This window comes from Venturia canescens, chromosome 5 (genome assembly GCF_019457755.1).
Source record: "Venturia canescens isolate UGA chromosome 5, ASM1945775v1, whole genome shotgun sequence".
In the NCBI taxonomy this organism is placed as follows: Eukaryota; Metazoa; Arthropoda; class Insecta; order Hymenoptera; family Ichneumonidae; genus Venturia; species Venturia canescens.
In genome coordinates, this window is record NC_057425.1 from 21407785 (window position 1) to 21428905 (window position 21121).

The window sequence follows — 21121 nt, forward strand, 5'->3', positions numbered from 1 at the left end:
ATTTCGTCACAGGTCTGTTCTTGGACTTTGGCGATTTTTCCCCTTGTCTTCTAATATGTTTTGTCCATTGGGAACTCAAGAGCATGTAGCAATGCGTGTTGCAGGCTGAGATGTGATTTCCGGCTTATAACGCTAGAAGAAAAGAAAGGAAAAGAGGAAAGACAGATAAAATTCAAGACACAACAAATCCAACAGATGTTACGTCCCAGGAGGGAGGGAGGATTAGTTGGGGTCACACAGTCGCCGATTTAGAGAACCAGAGTGTACGTTGAGTACATCTGCCAGTGAGTCTTCTTTGGGACTTGTGCGAGGCCCGAGAACTTATACTATATTTTCAGGTATACGTGACCTTTTTATTGAGGTTGTGCCCGTGAATTGGAAGGATTTTCCAATTGTTGAGCGGTGTCGAAGGCTTGATGAAGTAAGTACACTCGATGATATTTTGTTTATTACAAAATATTCTGATGTGTTTATTGAGACACTTATGCACTTATTTACGTTACAAATTAAGAAATTGAACTGTTAAACAAAGGGTTAGCTATTATTCGGAGCTCTCTAAGATGAATTAGGATTTAGAGAAAGGAGAGTTCTCCGATGTTAATGTCTTTATAGTTCGATGCTAACTAACTAAAACAAATAAGATTCTTAGCCTAGTCAGAGTTAAGAAGAGGATGTGTTTTTTGGGGGTAGGATGCTGTAGAGGGAGTTTGTTCTCTGTGGTTTTTAGTTTGGATTGGGTAAAAAGTGTCGTCTGATTTGCTGATTGGATTTGAATATGGGGGCAACTTTTCTGGAAATACGATTGGAGGAAAAGTCGCTCGAGATTTCTTAGAATTAGGGAAAGTGTGTTGAGCGGAGTTCTGAGATGTGCACGTGTTGCACTTGAGATAAGAGCATCTGTTTTCGTGACTCGTGGGAAACGCAAGTTTCGAAACGCATCTCTGGAATTTTGTGTGGATTTAGGAAATGCTGCATTGATAATAAATTCAAGGATAGGAAATCGGTCTTGGAGTGTTTATTTCTGGTTTTCTGTGCTCGTCTTGTAGGATTATTTATGGCGCCGGAACGTCAGGGAGAGTCTAGGGCACGCGTTGTGAGTGTTTAAAGAATGGACAGTTGAGGAAAAAAATATGTGCGAGCGCCGAGTGTCTCGCAGGATGTATTTGTTATGGGTGCTCTGGATACGCCCTGTGTTTAAATATATTCCTAGATAAGAACTATGTATCGACAAATGATGATAAAGGTTAGAAATATACTCGTGATAGCGTTTGAGTTGAAGAGAAAAAGTGAGGGGCATTTAGCGTAATGCTAGGACGTAACACAGAATTGGCCATTTTTAAATGTCGCTTTTGCATTCTGAATCTAGACGTTTTCGTGTCATCCAAAACATGCCCCCGATGAAATATATTTCCAAAATTTTCAAGTGGCTGCTGAGATCCAATGATCAACAGTTTGATGGTTGCAGAAAAAAGGCACCCGAAAACATTTATTGTGTCAGAACTCAAAGAAGCAAAAAAACTGAGCGTACTTAATTCTACAGAGCAACGGAAATCAAAGACGATTAAGGTACCTGCATTGGTTGTGGAGGAAAACATTTCATTTCAGGATAATTTAGAAATAAATTTAGAAATTAAGAAATTTAGCATGGAATTTAGAAAAAAGGAAATTAAGTTAAATAGTAAAGCTGAAAACTATTGTGATGAATTTTTGAAAGTACATGTTACGGTTGGAGTAAAAAATTAAAATGATTGGCACACATGCTGCGACACAAAAATATCAAAGTTTGAAGGTATTCGCTCCATACCGCAGTAATACAAACTTCAATACTATTTGAAAAGAAACACTTTAAAACTTGCTGAACAAAGTTCCTTTCCATATTACTATAATCAAAGATAGGGGATGATACCAGCACATATACTTATCCACAGAAATTTCGAAGTTTGCAGGTATCTGTTGCGATTCAATGTATCTGCGCAATGAGTTTGGAAGACAGCAATTTCAAATCCATCCATAAATGAGCAATTGAAGACTTTTGCAATGAATTTTTCACTTCATATTTATGTTACTGTGAGAGTCAAAAAGTAAAATGAATGGCACAGTATATAAATTTTATAATTTGCAGATTTTTGCTGTATTTCAGTGATCCAAATATATAGTATTATAGTGAAAGGGTGTTAGAAGTCATGATGTTACATTAAAATGGCATAGCGCACATAACATTCAGAAATTCTGTAGGTTTCCACGATGTTGGCAGGCATTATACTCAATCGCATCCAAAACTGAGCAACTGTAGAATTATCGTAATGAATGTTTTCACCAATAATTCCACATTTGCAGTTTGCAGAATAGGAATACTCAACATACACGTTATTTCATAAGTATTGTTGTTAAAATTTGTGTTTGCCTACCGCATTCCGAAGATTAAACTTTTCATATTATCAGCAAAAAAAGCATCCAAAGACTTTTTGGAACAAGTTTCAAAATTTATTACTCGACAGGCCAGGTGGAAAAAGTATAACTACACTTATATCAACACCAGAAACTGTTTTGAGAATCTGATATACAAAATGTGCGAATAATGATCATAGTCGGAAACGACTGGAATCAGGTTACCACAATCAGCATGAAGAAATGGTAGAAAATTAAAGAACACATATTAGGCAACCAATTAATAATATGTATCGATCCGCTGCAAACCGATGGAGTCAAAACAAGGATCGGAAAGAGCAGAGCCAAACTCAATAGGAAGCAAAAAATGGGAATATTCAAAAATAATGATGACACAAAAAATAAATTAGAAAACATTTATTCGATTGGAGTTTCTCACATTATTTATACTAACAGTTCCGTGTGTTCTTGTTTTATTAATTATCAACCATAATATTTCAGATCGCAAAAAGAAAATTTGACGTTATAAGTTGACGAACATTTTTTCTTACAACTTCCAGACCTATTTTTGATAAACTGATTTGCCTTATTTATATTATTCACTAACTATGCGAACGTTTGTTATATATGTCCCGCACTTCGTAATGTCAAACCCCGGCCGGTTCGTTACCACACAGCTATTGTTTTGACAAGGTTTTTACAAAAAATCTATCACGTTGTACGATTTCAAAAGTTTACTTTATTGAACACTCTCCTTCACTCGAAGCGACAAAACATAATCACGACGACTCCAACGCTACGCCGCCCGCCTTTTTTCCCGACATTGTCGCCCTCTATGTTTCGCGTTCCCGATTGGCCACCCATCTTCGCCAATCGGAGATACCCGCCGTTTCAAAATGTATTTAACCGAACATCTTCCCACCCGAGATTTATTCCAATGAATCTTGAGCCGGAATATCAAAACAAAATTAAGAAAAGAAAAAATAAAATTCAAAATCTCAAAATGTACGTGTGTAGTCTTGTTTTGTTTTTTTTTCTTCAAGGTGAGTAACGCTCGGGTCGTACTACGACGCGTCCCCTTCGCGTAGTAGTTGTTTCTTCTGTATGTGGTTCTCTGACAGTCTCCTTTCTGGGGAGAATGTTGACCTGTCTCTTCCTCATCTCACAGCTCTCGCCATCGTTTAGTTCGAGAGGATACACTCGTTGCACCGGTCTCGTGACTTCTCCCGAAGCCGTTCTCAAACGAACTACCCTAATTTCTCCATCGTTTCCCTCAATAGTTTCCACAACTCGCGCCAACGGCCATTCCAGCCGTTTATGTATATCGTTTCCAACCATGACGATGTCTCCCACCTTGGGCACACGTTGATCTATTTTGTTTTTGTTTCGCTGCATCAGCTGACCGAGATACTCAGCTCGAAAACGACGTCGTAAATTGTCGCGCAATTTTTGTTTGTAACGCATTCTTTTCACCAGGCTCCTACGATCCACATCATCACAATCGGGCACGCCAATTTCTCGGCCTTCTTGCAGGAACATGGATGGTGATAACGGGACCAAATCCGTGGGGTCGTCCGAAACGTAGGTGATAGGTCTCGAATTGATGACCGATTCACAGTCACACAGCGTCGTCATCATTTCTTCATAAGACAGACATGCTTTTCCCAGTACTCGACGAAGTAATCGTTTGACGAGTCCGATTAGCCGCTCCCACCATCCTCCCCACCACGAAGCAGACGGAGGATTGAAAATCCATCTAATTTTCTGTGCTCCCGAATAATTGGATACCTTTTCCCAATCGATTCTTTTAAACAGGTTCTCAGTTCCCACAAAATTCGTTCCATTGTCGCTGTAGATTATATACGGCCTTGCCCGTCTCGCGACGAACCGTCGAAATGCCTCCAAGAATACACTGGTCGACAGTGATGTTACCAATTCTAGATGAACAGCTCGATATATTGCACACGTAAACAAACATATCCATGCCTTTTGTTTTCCCACCAGAAATACTGGCCCGGCGAAATCAACACCCGTTATTTCGAAAACACCTGCTTCTCTTACACGATTCAAAGGCAGCGACGTCGTTTTGGTCTCGAAACTCTTGGCTTCTTGTTTTTTTACAAATAACGCATCTCTTGACTATTGAACGGACTGTTTTTCGCCTTCCAACGATCCAAAAATTCTCTCGAAGGTTAACCAAGACTGTTTGAACTCCGGCGTGGCATAATTCTTCGTGTCTCTCGAATACCAATCGATCCGTTATCGTATTATGTTTCGGCAAAACGATTGGAGAACGAAAATCATAAGTGTCTGGACGTCTTGCAACTTTCGTATTCAATCGAATGAGACCGTTCTCGTCCTTGAACGCACTTAACGATCCGAGTTTCTCATCTAGCTCGTTTTTGAACGCTTCCTTTTGAACCACTTTCAAAATTTGTATTTCCGTTTCCTCGCTCTCTTGCAACGTTAAACTTCCGATTTTTCGATCTTTCTTAGAGCATCGCAAATTGGCAATGAATCGCCGTACATATGCCATTAAACGGATAGTTTTCCGATAGCCAGACCGATGTTGACAAATCCAATCACATGGTGAAATTCCTTAAGAAGCGTTGACCATCGCCATCGACGTCTTCAACTCCGTACGTATTTCTGTCTCGTCCGCTGTGAAGGACTGGCAAGGCCACTCTCGCTCGGGTTTCGACAACCATTCTGGTCCCTCCCACCATTTTGATGCAAGTAGCGATTGCATATCTCCTGCACGCGATTCCATACGAACACACTCCATTCCGATTCTCTGTGTATCCAGGACAGCACCGTAGTCGAATCACTCCAAAAAAACGTAGTGACTTCCTGCAGGTCCAAGGCGTTTTTCGTCGAAGCCGCCAGTCGCGCCCCAATCGTTGCCGCTAGCAGTTCCAGTCGAGGAATCGTTGTTTTCTTCGGCGCCACTCGAGATTTTGCTTGTACGAGTTGTATCGTTGTGCCATCGTCATTTTCAGAACGTATATAGACTACGGCCGCATATGCTTTCTGACTAGCATCGCAAAAAACATGAAGACTCACATCATTTGATCTTTTGGCTCCGTTAAATAAGTGTCTCGGTATTTTTATTTCGCTCAACGCTTGCAATTCCTCGAACCAAGCAACGAATCTCATTCGCATGTCGTCATCCACTTCGGTATCCCAGTCGATCCTCGATGACCAAGCCTCTTGAAGCAAAACTTTGGGAAAGAGACTTACAGGTGCTGTAAAACCGATCGGATCGAAAAGAGCTTGTGCCGTTGACAGAATAACTCTTTTTGTTATTTTTTCAGGCAACTCATCTTTCAAGATCCCTCTGTTTATTTCGAGAGTATCGTTTCTTTTATTCCAGACAAGCCCCAAAACTTTTGCTTGTTCATTTCCGTCTTGTCCAGTTTTCTCCCACCCTCTCAATTCAAATCCGCCATTTGCCATGACCTCAGAGGCGACTTTCACGAAGCATTCGACCTCGTCTTCCATATCTACACTCGTTATGCAATCATCCACATAAAAACTTCTTTTCATTTTATCGAGTACACGTTGGTCATCCGCTTCTTGTTCAACGTCTTGGTTGTCTTTTGACGCCCTTTCCAGATGTAGATTTATGACTGCTCCCAGCAGAAAAGGACTACACGACACACCGAAGACGACACGACAATGTCGATAGACTACAGTTTCTTGACTCGACCCTGGTTTCCACCACAAGAAACGAAGAAAGTCGCGGTCCTCTTGACGAACACTGATCTGCAAAAAAGCCTTTTTTATATCCGCGATAACACCAATTTTTGACGTTCTAAATCTCGTCAAAATCGCAGGAATCAATTCAATCAAGTTTGGACCCTTTTCGAGGCATAGATTTAAAGAAGGCGATTCTTTCTCTCTCGCCGAAGCATCGAACACTGGTCGTACGTTCGTCGTACTATTCTTTTTGACCACGTGTCTGTGAGGGATGTAATGCCCGAATTTGTCAATCTCTGTGTCGGGTACTCGCTCGATTATTCCCTCTTCCAGCCATCCGTTCAATACGTTGTCATACTCGACGAAATATCCTTCTTTTTGCAGTCTTTTTGTTGTTGTTTCTAAGCGTTTCTCTGCCAACATTCGATTTGACGGTATTGGTGGATGATCACTAATCCACGGTAGTTGTACTTCGTAACGATTTTCATTGTTCACCCGCACGGTGGATCGAAAATTCTCTTCGACCATTTTTTCCCGTTCTTTGATCGTTAGTTTTCGAACCGGCTCCGATATACCGAGTATATCCAATTCCCACAACTTCTCAATCTTAGCCTCCATCTGGAACATCGAAATTACCATCAATGTAGTGTCCCATCTGTCGCGATTTTTTGTTACTTTTCCCATCAGAGTCCATCCCAATCGTGTCTCTACTGCCACGGGACCACTTGTTAATATATGCGTTTTCCCTGTCATCAATTTTCCCGCAACATCCGCTCCGATTAATACTTGTATCGGTTCGGAAACATCGTGTGTATCAGAAAGTTCGATGTTTAAACGTTTCAATTCAGCTGCCCATGGTCCTACTCGTACATTAGGAACGTTGCTACATATTTGTTCGTTGTCCAATACCTCGAACCGACAAGGAAACTCACCTTGCAAATCCGTCATTCTCAACTGATACCTCTTATGTTCCTGTTGTTGCGATTTGATCCCTCCAAATAAAGCGTGCTTCAGTAGTAAACTTCCCAGGGGTGTGCAGCCAATAGCATTCACAGCATCCTTCGTCACGTATGACCTCTGTGAACCGGTGTCAATAAGGGCTCGTACTTCACAGTCCTTTTCCTCGCCACACAATCTCACACGCAACGTCTGCAAAAGAACTTCTGGGTCATTTTCAAAATTGGCTAAATTTTGATCGGTATCAATTTTCGTCTCGGGTTTTGTTTTTTCCTCGGTTGTTTTCCTTTTTTCTACCATCTCTGGACACATGACCACTACGTGTCTCTTACCACACCAGGCACAATTCAGATGGACTCGGCATCTTCGTGCCGTATGTCCGCTTCTCGTACAATTGAAACAACAATTCTGCTGCTTCAATTTCGTTTGCTTCTCCTGATGCGTCATTTGCCGTGCTTCATTACAGTCTGGACTTTTATGTCCTCCGGAACAAAACACACATACCAATTTGTCATCCTTCGTCGTCAACAACGTCGTCGCAGTCGCTATATCCTTCATTTCAGATTTCGTTTTTAATTTCTTTACCTTTTCTGAATCTAATCTTTTCCCATTTTCCGACTCGGATGTTATCCCGAACCCTTGCACAGCCATGGCAATTCTTTCCTCGTTTTCAACTTCATTTGCTAGAAAATTCAAAAGTGAGGATAAACGCTCCTTCGACTCAATATCATTTCCCAATACGGCACTCCTTTGCCAAGCCCGTAATGTTTCCTCAGGAAGCGCAGACTCTACCAGTGGGTACAACATCGCAGCGCATTTATCCGTCGTGACTCCCAGTGTTTCTAAGGCACGTATGTGTGACTCGAGTTTATCGTATAGTCTCGACAACGTAGGCTTATCTTTCGATTTTACCGCGTTTTGCAAAACGAGTTTCAATAATTCGTGAACGTAAACTTCGACGAGAAGTTCGTCTCGACCAAAACGACTTTTTAAGCTTTTGATTACCTTTTGATAATTTTCTCCTGACGGTGGAAAACTGTTGACCAATTCGCTTGCATGTGATCCTGTAACCATAGCTTGTAACAAATACTGAAATTTGTCCTCTTTTTCAATCGTCGCATCGTCATGAATCTTCTTAAACTGCGACCAGAATTGCAGCCAATCTTTCACTTCTCCGCTAAACTTTTTCAACTCGATCTTTGGCAGCTTGAAACTCCTTCGGTTCGTCCCAATCTCGTTTGCTGCGTGGTTACCGATTTTGCCCCCGTTCATAACGGCCATGTTGCGTTGTTCGAGCCTCTCCGTAACTTTTAGTTTAACTCGAATGTATTTCGTTTTGTATTCTTCCACGGATATACTCTCCGCTTCAAAATCTTTCTCTACAGTCCGCAGCTATCATTTCATCGAAAACCCTTTTGTTTGCGATTTCCAGATCAGTAGCATTGTCCCTTAGGATCTCGTAAATCACTTGAATATTGTCTAAATCCGATTGTTCGTTTTCGACAAGTTTTTCGAGGTTATTGCACGCCCTCGAGAACGCGCTACGAGTGACTTTTCTCAACTTTTTTGCACCTTCCATTTTTCCAGAGCGTACGTTCGATTATTGTAACACCAAAGTCCTGTCACGGTCGCCAAATGTTTTGACAAGGTTTTTACAAAAAATCTATCACGTTGTACGATTTCAAAAGTTTACTTTATTGAACACTCTCCTTCACTCGAAGCGACAAAACATAACCACGACGACTCCAACGCTACGCCGCCCGCCTTTTTTCCCGACATTGTCGCCCTCTATCTTTCGCGTTCCCGATTGGCCACCCATCTTCGCCAATCGGAGATACCCGCCGTTTCAAAATGTATTTAACCGAACAGCTATCAAAGGGAACTCGTATATATAACCTACATAATTACACATGATATATAATCACGCAACTGACGATATATTTACACTGAACAATATTCCGCGCACTCTGGTTTAATTGAAAGATTATCTCAGTTGACACTTATTTCCAATCGAATGAAATAATGAAATCTTGAAAAGTTTCGTTGACATATGCATCGCGCATTTTTTTATATTTTTTAGCACACACAGATCATAGTCTACATTTACGCGGCTGCTTTTATACCGGTTTAGTATACCACAAGTTTTAACAAAATAAACATTAACCAATTTTCACTAACCATTTTCATTTATTAATTAGAGTTCGCACACAACAGCACTTTGGGGATCATAACCTCACCTGTCAAAATGACGTTCAGTACGAAAACAAGTCTCGGGTGGTTTCGGATGTGCGTATTTACGCGACTGCTTTTATACCGGTTTAGTTTAGCATTCCACAGGTTTTAGTACTATGCACTTCGTTAGATGACGAAAGTTTTTTTTATTTATCCCACACGCATTTCATAATGTCAAAACTCCGTTTGTTTATACGATGATCGAAAACTGACGCGTGGTTTATATATATATATATATATATATATATATAATATAATATCCATGGAGTCTGAGCGCGGTCGGGGTACGACTCAAAAGTTAGAAGGCCTAAAATGGCGAACAGGCATTCTGTATAACGCATATCAAGAGACTCGGTAGAGTCTCGGGACAAGTACATTGACAGCCCTGTCGTCTGCTGGCCTGAGACTCTCGCCGAGACTATCTTTTCTCTGAATAAAACGATTCGCGGTGGTGGGGGTAAAACTGGCATGTCATTTTCTAGAATTGCGGAGCTCAAGAGATGTTTTGTTAAGCGAAAATTAGTTTGGAGACTAAATTTCAAAATCTCTTTCGAATGAGCGCGAAACCAACACGATCAGTAGCGTAATTGCTGAGAAAAAACTTTGCACAGGCTCAAGATTATGCAAAAGTTACTAACACATTTAGAAATTTGACATGTCTGTATATAATACCATCAAAGGCCTCATGTCCCTCGGTCTAACTTCGCGGCGGTGTCGCGGACTGACGTCACATGCCGAGAGCTCGAAAGTCACCAGCCGAAGTTTCACGTCATATGTTGACGTTTGGGGTTATGATGTTATGAAGTGCGTGCGGGATAACTAAAAATAATTTTCGTCATCTAACGAAGTGCATATTACTATTTATTTCGTTAAATTTTGTGATATACTAAACCAGTATCAAAGCGGCCGCGTAAATGTACTCTGTGATATGTGTGCGAAAAAGGATATAAAAAATGCGCGATGCATATATGTCAACGAAAACTTTTCAAGATTTCATTATTTTGTTCGACTGGAAATAAGCGTTAACTAAAATAATCTTTCAATAGTAGATATACAAGGCCGGTTCTGGATACTTTTTTGCTGAGTCATTGTCACGATGACGTCATCATTTCGAACGTCCTAGAACGATGACGTCATCATTTCGAATGTTCTGGAACGATGACGTCATCATTTCGAATGTTCTGGAACGATGACGTCATCATTTCGAAGGTTCTGGAACGATGACGTCATCATTTCGAATAACGATGACATCATTTCGAAAGTTCTAGAACGTCATTTCAAAATGTTCCACGAGACACCATTTCCTGTTTTACCGACTGAAAAATTCGGAAAAATGTTGGAAATGTAGATGTCGCAATTCCTGATAATAATACATCCCAAGAATTTTCAAATCTGATTGATGACATCATCTCGATATGCGTCATCATTTCGAATGTTCCAGAACGATTTCCTGTTTTACCGACTGAAAATTTCAGAAAAATGTTGGAACCGTAGATGGCGCAATTTGGATTCAACGGAAATGACCAATCAGATGACGTCATAATTTCGAAAAACGATGACGTTATTCCGGATGTTCCAGAGCGATGCATCATCTCGAACCTTCTGGAACCTTCGATGAAGTCATTTCGAATGTTCCGGTTCTGGATACTCTGGATCCAACGGAAATAACCAATCAAATGACGTCATCTCGAATGTTCTAGAACGTCATTTGAAAATGTTCTATGAGACGCTCATTCCTGTTTTACCGACTGAAAAATATTGGAACCGTAGATGTCGCAATTAATAGGGAGCTGCTCCTTCTAAGAATTTTCAAGTCGTCGTGACAGTGTTACGTTACCAAAAAGCTGAAGAGGCTCCCCATGACGTTAGCAAAAATGTCGATCATCACACCCCCCTATAAAATTTTTACACTAAAAATCATTTTTTTTTTCGTGTTTCATTTTCAAACATAGTATATTCATTTCTAGTAAATTTGATTAAAATTATAATTTTTCATTCTTTAACCAATTCTAAGATATTTTTGTCCTTACATAATTTGAGCTTAGCTCAATAGTTTCCGAAAAAAATTAGCTTATGTTTTTATAGAATAAAAGAAATTGAATAAAATGACATGCCAATTTCACCCCCACCACCGCGAATCGTTTTATTCAGAGAAAGTATAGTCTCGGCGAGCTCGAGCCAGCAGGTGACAGGGTTGTCAATGTACTTGTCCCGAGACTCTACCGAGTCTCTTGGTCAATGAGACCTCCTGTTCTTTTACCTGTAAAAATAAGCTAATTTTTTTCTCGGAAACTATTAAGTTTAGCACAAATTATCTAGGAACAAGAATATCTTAGAATTAGTCAAAGAATACCCTCAAATTTTTTAAGAAAAAATCAAAATTAGCAATTTTAATTTTTTTTGATATTTTGGAAAACCAAAATCCATCTCAAAAATACCCTCAAATTTTTTAAGAAAAAATCAAAATTAGCAATTTTAATTTTTTTGATATTTTGGAAAACCAAAATCCATCTCAAAAAATTTAAAAAAAATTTTAGGATATTCTTTGACCAATTCTAAGATATTTTTGTACCTACATAATTTGAGCTAAGCTCAATAGTTTCCGAGAAAAAATTAGCTTATGTTTTTGTAGAATATTTACGTTCTTACCGCCATATTGTAAACCGGAGTGGTTCAATGATAACATGAAAATTCCCTGTTAAACTTCAACTATCGCGAGCACCCCTGATCATGATTACAGTACGAATTTTTTGCGGTAAGATTAAAAAAAAAAAAAAACAAATACAAAAAAAAAGTTTTTTTCAAAAATGTTCACGTTTGAATCGACCATATTTTTTTCTTTGTGTCTATTCGGAATTTTAAGCCAATATTCTGAGAGAGCATAAAATTCAACGTCGATATATCTGAAAATGACATTTTTTCAACGCTGATAACATAAAAAATAATCGCGTTGAAAGTTAGGTAAAAAATCGGGACGCTTGGGCGTTAATGGGTTAAGAGAGAAAATAACTCATCTTCATCTTTCAAATATGACATCAGTCATGAGCCACACTATAGAACAGCATATTCATGATAGTTCGAGCATGCTTGTAATATGATGCTTTGCGGAGTCAGTCACGTGGAGAAAAAAAATAATTATTTATATTATTCTGAGTGACCGAGTGACGTAAATACGTAGCAATGCGTATAATCCATTTTGCTCTATGATCCAAAAAAAATTTTGAATTATTACCTGCTTATTCAAGTTTACCTATAGAATGAACAAACATTTTTCGTAGTGGAGCGTCTTATCTCCTGTAACCCGATCTTTTTTTGCGTGGTCCAGTGACACGAGACTCACGACATACGCATTACGTTATTATTAATACTAATTGTTTATTATAATGTTTTTTTTGCAAAGTACCTTTTATAACAAATGTTTTGCATATATAATTTGTAAATAGAAATGATATTGAAAAAAATCTATAGAAATGCATTTGAATTTTAAATGATTATTTATTGAACATTCTTACTGATACATACTTATATAGAAACTTCTAGAGCCATCTATCGTTGAAAAAAGGTTTTATTATAAGAAAATGACGTTTTTTCCATTAAAACCATTTTTGATAGTGAACACTAGGGTAAATCAATAACTTTTTGAAAACAATATGCATTCTTTATTAAAATGATTTTTTACTTTGATTATTATATTATTTTGAATTTATTTATTCGAATGTTCTTGATACTCCTATAGAAGCATACGAAGAAATGTATAAAATTATTTGAACAATTTGATCTAAAGTAATCTACCATTTTACCGGATTCGAAGGAAACATTTTGTAGAGAAGAAGTCTGTATATCTCTATTGAAAACCAATTCAATGCTATAATTAATTTTTGAAAGAATTTAAAGAGAATTTTGTAAAAGTCGCATTTGTATCTTTCTCGAATCATCAAACATAAACATTTGAGACCTTATAAAGCGACACATCACAGAGTCGGACCTATCAATCGCCGGGAGTTGCCGAACAATTAACATCATCATCGTCAGTACGTAATATTTCGTGCGTAAATTTCAAAAGTGTCTTAACATTGATTGTACGGAGTGAATAAATGTTCTGATACTTTTTTCAATAAACTCGGTCATCAAGTGATTTTAACCAAAAATTTAATTTTTAAAGTGATTCATAACAATAAATTTTGATAAATTGTCGTGATAACAAGTTTATTTAACAAGTTTTTCATAGTGATATTCATTATTATTCACTAACTTTTTTAATGCGAGACATACCAGTATAAATACCATTTAAATAAAATTATTTCTAAATATTTAAAATAATGAATAATAATAACAATAATACACAATTTTGTGATCATTCAAAAGGTATCAGAACATTTATGTCTGTGCACGCACTTAATGTTAAGAGGGATTAAAAAAGTGAAGTCTAGGAAAATTATATCACTACAATTTTTAATATGAATTTTTAAGATCATGAAATCGTCGACTAGTTCAGTAGTTGTTGCGGTTAACGTGCCGAGACAGTGGATAACAGCGTGTTCGAGGGCTGAGCTGAAAAGTATCCTCCAGCGAGCGCTTTGATCCTACATCGCGGGAGGTAATGATGTGACTCTCACAATCGCTGGGATAGAGACACAGCTGTGTAGGTGCAATCACGGTGAATATTGGTTTTTGCCGTATGGCCCCATCGATGACGACGAGGATAAGAACAACAAGGACAAGGACAAGGATAACGACGACGACGACGTAATCGTACTTAATTAATCATGGTAAGTAATCACATTTGTTGTTCTATTAACGCTTTGTCTGCAAACGTTTTTTGCACACATCCTACCTGTAAACGTGGATCGTTGGCGTTTCATCCATTATTTCTCGAAAATTAATTTTTTTCATCATTTTTTTTATTCAATAAAGCTGTCAAAGGGCCAAAGCTCTTCTTGCTCAGATACGAACGACCTAGATTTACAGACGAAGGTTTAAGAAATATAATTTCAATAAATTTTTCTATAAATTAATATATGTTTGTGTTTTTTCTGGTCAGCATTATCAACTACGGATGGTTTTCAACGTGACGATGGTTCGTACCACAATCATCATTATAATCATGATCATGACTATGATGATGGTCATCATCATCCCATCATCATCATCATCATCATTCACAGAATCATCGAGAGCGAGCATGTGGATTTTTTATAATGCATATTATTTTGGTTTCATGTAAGAAAGAAAAAACTGCTTTTCATTTTTATAAAAAAAATAATTGTATGCATTGTACCTTATTCATAACCTATTGAATTTATGACTCAATAAATAAACAACAGTGTAATGAGTAAATTCGTCTATGAATGTTACGAAGTATTTTCTCCCGTCTATTGTAGGAAATTGCGCGTCTCAGCGCACAGAAGCTTCTCTTCTGCATTCTCTGTAACAACACTTTATTTCTCGAATAAACGGACGATCTATAATTTCTTGTGTTTTCTTTATTTCGCGCTGACCTGCCTCACTCCCTTTCTGCATGTTCGATTGACGATACGTTTCACATTCTGACTCAGAAAATAATCATAACTAAAATATATCTAATTTCGTGTCCGTGTGAGAAGAAGACGGGCGACTGAAGAAATCAAGTCGTACTCGTGTGCTCCACGCACACCAGCATGGAACATTCGGCACGTCGATCGACAGTTCAACGTTTTATTATCTTATTGATCTCATATTTTCAGAGCCCAATTTTCTATTAAACAAAATACAGTAACCGTATTTTTCTCACCGTATACCGGTCTGACACATCACTTTTTAGTCAGATTGCTCGTTCAAATAAAAACCGAAAAAGTTAATTTGAGTGCTGGACGTCACTTGGTAAATGTTTTGATTCCTCAAACCTTTTTAAGTTTCTGATGCGTCCCGTAGAAATAGATATTCCGAATTACCGATAAACACTTGGTCTCAAATTGACATTGTGTTTTTTTCAATTGTCGTGTTAAAATCATTTTCAATAAGGTTCATGATTGTTGGTTGCCACAATGTCGATACATCGATCTGTAAATGTTGTGCGCCACATGTGTGTTTCTATTAATATTTCTGAATGAGCAAATTTCATGTTCTAATAATAACAATAAATGTGTGGATTTTTTAATAATTTCGATAAAGCGTCCCGGCTCGAACCAATATTCCCTCAACTAACTTTCAAACACAATTTTATATTCTAATAATAAAAATAAATGTGTTGGCAAAATTGTTGGAAAGAGAGGTTTTGGGATTTTTTATGGTTGTTGATTTTTCAAAAATTAAAAAAAGTTTTTTTCAAAAAATATTCATATTTTTCACGTTTAAATCGACCATACTTTTTTTCTTTAAATTTAATCGGAATTTTGAGCCAATATTCTGGAAGAGCATACAATTCTACGTCGATATATCTGAAAACAACAATTTTTCCAACGCCGATAACATAAAAAAAATCATTGCGTCCAAGTTTGGTAAAAAATCGGGACGCATGCGCGTTAATTGATTAACGGAATAAAACTCATATTTTTAGGTATTGAACGACTCAAACTCCATCTTTTCACCCACATGTGAAAACCATCTTTACAAATATACGACACAATTAGCAGCTGATATTTTGAGTAGTGTTGTACTATTTCCTTGGTTCCACAAAGTAGCCCAAAATACGGTTGATTACCTTTGTTATCAAAATCAATAGACAATTAATAAATTTTTTTGAATTTTTACATTATCCAATACCAATCAACTAACTAAGGAGGACAGGAAATTGATTTTTTTGTTGAGCATTTCTTGAGGATCGTGAAATTTGTTTTATTTCAAAAAAGAGTATAGTATCCTGGAAAACGTACAATTTCCATGTCATGTGAAAAATCTAAAAATTTCACCCCCAACCCTTATTTGTTTACCTTTGGGGACAGTGAGATTTGTTTGATTTTGATGTAAGAATCAGTATCCTAAAAAACTGGGAATAACTGAAAAAAACTTACCACTCAATCAGCTACGTGAGGGGAAGTTATGATGATTATAAAAATACGTCAATATTTCATAAATTTTTGGGAAAAGTATAAGGAATACATATTTTTGAAATTTTTCGAATAAGATGAGATGAATGAGGCATCGGTTTTTAAAAGTTTTCAAGCAAGATTTTTTGGTTTTTTTCGCTTGCAATGTTTTTTGTTCTCTTTCCTGCAAAAATAAGCTAATTTTTTTCTCGGAAACTATTGAGTTTAGCACAAATTATCTAGGAACAAGAATATCTTAGAATTGGTCAAAGAATATCCTGACATTTTAAAAAAATTTTTTGAGATGATTTTTGGTTTTCCAAAATATCAAAAAAACTAAAATTGCTAATTTTGTTTATTTTTCTTAAACAATTGCGGGTATTCTTTGACCAATTCTAAGATATTCTTGTTCCTAGATAATCAGAGTCAGAAACATGAGGTTTATACGATAAAACAGAAAAAAATTAGCTTTCAATTTCCTGTCCTCCTTAGTTAGTTGATCGGTATTGGAATTTTTTTTTGTTGAGCATTTTTTGAGGATCGCGAAATTTGTTTTATTTCAAAAAAGGAGTACAGTATCCTGGAAAACGTACAATTTCCATGTCATGTGAAAGATCTAAAAATTTCACCCCCAACCCTTATTTCTTTACCTTTGAGGACAGTGAGATTTGTTTGATTTTGATGTAAGAATCTAGTATCCTAAAAAACTGGGAATTTTTATGTGATATAACATAAAAAGCTGCTATTGAAGAATCTCAAATTTTCACCTTCACCGCTCATTTTCACCTTTTTCGAGAGTAGCTAAGTAGAAACTAAGTTTGGGAATGGAGTTAGTATCCTCGAAAACCCTTAGAAACTAATTTTCGTATACTTCAGTAAGGCTCCTACCAGTTTTGGCACAAAAACTGAAAAAAACTTACCACTCAATCAGCTAAGAGAGGGGGAGTTATGATAATTATGAAAATACGTCAATATTTCATACATTTTTAGGAAAAATCGGTTTTTTAAAGTTTTCAAGCAAGATTTTTTGGTTTTTTTCGCTTGCAATGTTTTTTGTTCTTTTTCCTGCAAAAATAAGCTAAATTTTTTCTCGGAAACTATTAAGTTTAGCACAAATTATCTAGGAACAAGAATATCTTAGAATTGGTCAAAGAATATCCTGACATTTAAAAAAATTTTTTGAGATGATTTTTGGTTTTCCAAAATATTAAAAAAAATTAAAATTGCTAATTTTGTTTTTTTTCTTAAACAATTGCGGGTATTCTTTGACCAATTCTAAGATATTCTTGTTCCTAGATAATCAGAGTCAGAAACATGAGGTTTATATGATAAAACAGAAAAAAATTAGCTTTCAATTTCCTGTCCTCCTTAGTTAGTTGATTGGTATTGGATAATGTAAAAATTCAAAAAAATTTATTAATTGTCTATTGATTTTGATAACAAAGGTAATCAACCGTATTTTGGGCTACTTTGTGGAACCAAGGAAATAGTACAACACTACTCAAAATATCAGCTGCTAATTGTGTCGTATATTTGTAAAGATGGTTTTCACATGTGGGTGAAAAGATGGAGTTTGAGTCGTTCAATACCTAAAAATATGAGTTTTATTCCGTTAATCAATTAACGCGCATGCGTCCCGATTTTTTACCAAACTTGGACGCAATGATTTTTTTTATGTTATCGGCGTTGGAAAAATTGTTGTTTTCAGATATATCGACGTAGAATTGTATGCTCTTCCAGAATATTGGCTCAAAATTCCGATTAAATTTAAAGAAAAAAAGTATGGTCGATTTAAACGTGAAAAATATGAATATTTTTTGAAAAAAACTTTTTTTAATTTTTGAAAAATCAACAACCATAAAAAATCCCAAAACCTCTCTTTCCAACAATTTTGCCAACACATTTATTTTTATTATTAGAATATAAAATTGTGTTTGAAAGTTAGTTGAGGGAATATTGGTTCGAGCCGGGACGCTTTATCGAAATTATTAAAAAATCCACACATTTATTGTTATTATTAGAACATGAAATTTGCTCATTCAGAAATATTAATAGAAACACACATGTGGCGCACAACATTTACAGATCGATGTATCGACATTGTGGCAACCAACAATCATGAACCTTATTGAAAATGATTTTAACACGACAATTGAAAAAAACACAATGTCAATTTGAGACCAAGTGTTTATCGGTAATTCGGAATATCTATTTCTACGGGACGCATCAGAAACTTAAAAAGGTTTGAGGAATCAAAACATTTACCAAGTGACGTCCAGCACTCAAATTAACTTTTTCGGTTTTTATTTGAACGAGCAATCTGACTAAAAAGTGATGTGTCAGACCGGTATACGGTGAGAAAAATACGGTTACTGTATTTTGTTTAATAGAAAATTGGGCTCTGAAAATATGAGATCAATAAGATAATAAAACGTTGAACTGTCGATCGACGTGCCGAATGTTCCATGCTGGTGTGCGTGGAGCACACGAGTACGACTTGATTTCTTCAGTCGCCCGTCTTCTTCTCACACGGACACGAAATTAGATATATTTTAGTTATGATTATTTTCTGAGTCAGAATGTGAAACGTATCGTCAATCGAACATGCAGAAAGGGAGTGAGGCAGGTCAGCGCGAAATAAAGAAAACACAAGAAATTATAGATCGTCCGTTTATTCGAGAAATAAAGTGTTGTTACAGAGAATGCAGAAGAGAAGCTTCTGTGCGCTGAGACGCGCAATTTCCTACAATAGACGGGAGAAAATACTTCGTAACATTCATAGACGAATTTACTCATTACACTGTTGTTTATTTATTGAGTCATAAATTCAATAGGTTATGAATAAGGTACAATGCATACAATTATTTTTTTTATAAAAATGAAAAGCAGTTTTTTCTTTCTTACATGAAACCAAAATAATATGCATTATAAAAAATCCACATGCTCGCTCTCGATGATTCTGTGAATGATGATGATGATGATGATGGGATGATGATGACCATCATCATAGTCATGATCATGATTATAATGATGATTGTGGTACGAACCATCGTCACGTTGAAAACCATCCGTAGTTGATAATGCTGACCAGAAAAAACACAAACATATATTAATTTATAGAAAAATTTATTGAAATTATATTTCTTAAACCTTCGTCTGTAAATCTAGGTCGTTCGTATCTGAGCAAGAAGAGCTTTGGCCCTTTGACAGCTTTATTGAATAAAAAAAATGATGAAAAAAATTAATTTTCGAGAAATAATGGATGAAACGCCAACGATCCACGTTTACAGGTAGGATGTGTGCAAAAAACGTTTGCAGACAAAGCGTTAATAGAACAACAAATGTGATTACTTACCATGATTAATTAAGTACGATTACGTCGTCGTCGTCGTTATCCTTGTCCTTGTCCTTGTTGTTCTTATCCTCGTCGTCATCGATGGGGCCATACGGCAAAAACCAATATTCACCGTGATTGCACCTACACAGCTGTGTCTCTATCCCAGCGATTGTGAGAGTCACATCATTACCTCCCGCGATGTAGGATCAAAGCGCTCGCTGGAGGATACTTTTCAGCTCAGCCCTCGAACACGCTGTTATCCACTGTCTCGGCACGTTAACCGCAACAACTACTGAACTAGTCGACGATTTCATGATCTTAAAAATTCATATTAAAAATTGTAGTGATATAATTTTCCTAGACTTCACTTTTTTAATCCCTCTTAACATTAAGTGCGTGCACAGACATAAATGTTCTGATACCTTTTGAATGATCACAAAATTGTGTATTATTGTTATTATTATTCATTATTTTAAATATTTAGAAATAATTTTATTTAAATGGTATTTATACTGGTATGTCTCGCATTAAAAAAGTTAGTGAATAATAATGAATATCACTATGAAAAACTTGTTAAATAAACTTGTTATCACGACAATTTATCAAAATTTATTGTTATGAATCACTTTAAAAATTAAATTTTTGGTTAAAATCACTTGATGACCGAGTTTATTGAAAAAAGTATCAGAACATTTATTCACTCCGTACAATCAATGTTAAGACACTTTTGAAATTTACGCACGAAATATTACGTACTGACGATGATGATGTTAATTGTTCGGCAACTCCCGGCGATTGATAGGTCCGACTCTGTGATGTGTCGCTTTATAAGGTCTCAAATGTTTATGTTTGATGATTCGAGAAAGATACAAATGCGACTTTTACAAAATTCTCTTTAAATTCTTTCAAAAATTAATTATAGCATTGAATTGGTTTTCAATAGAGATATACAGACTTCTTCTCTACAAAATGTTTCCTTCGAATCCGGTAAAATGGTAGATTACTTTAGATCAAATTGTTCAAATAATTTTATACATTTCTTCGTATGCTTCTATAGGAGTATCAAGAACATTCGAATAAATAAATTCAAAATAATATAATAATCAAAGTAAAAAATCATTTTAATAAAGAATGCATATTGTTTTCAAAAAGTTATTGATTTACCCTAGTGTTCACTATCAAAAATGGTTTTAATGGAAAAAACGTCATTTTCTTATAATAAAACCTTTTTTCAACGATAGATGGCTCTAGAAGTTTCTATATAAGTATGTATCAGTAAGAATGTTCAATAAATAATCATTTAAAATTCAAATGCATTTCTATAGATTTTTTTCAATATCATTTCTATTTACAAATTATATATGCAAAACATTTGTTATAAAAGGTACTTTGCAAAAAAAACATTATAATAAACAATTAGTATTAATAATAACGTAATGCGTATGTCGTGAGTCTCGTGTCACTGGACCACGCAAAAAAAGATCGGGTTACAGGAGATAAGACG

At 36.3% G+C, this 21121-nt stretch overlaps 2 protein-coding genes across 2 annotated transcripts in view; one reads left to right on the plus strand and one right to left on the minus strand.

Annotated features, from left to right (window-relative positions):
• LOC122411264 (organic cation transporter protein-like) overlaps positions 1 to 21121 on the plus strand; it is a 522699-nt gene that overhangs the window by 216125 nt on the left and 285453 nt on the right. The gene's annotated exons all lie outside the window — the stretch shown is intronic.
• On the minus strand, positions 3427 to 8863 carry LOC122411383 (uncharacterized). Its single transcript, XM_043420131.1, has 4 exons — positions 8780 to 8863; positions 5032 to 8436; positions 4586 to 4879; positions 3427 to 4176 (listed from the first exon to the last, which is right to left on the minus strand). The coding sequence occupies exons 1-4, from the start codon at positions 8861 to 8863 to the stop codon at positions 3427 to 3429; spliced, it is 4533 nt and encodes a 1510-aa protein (XP_043276066.1).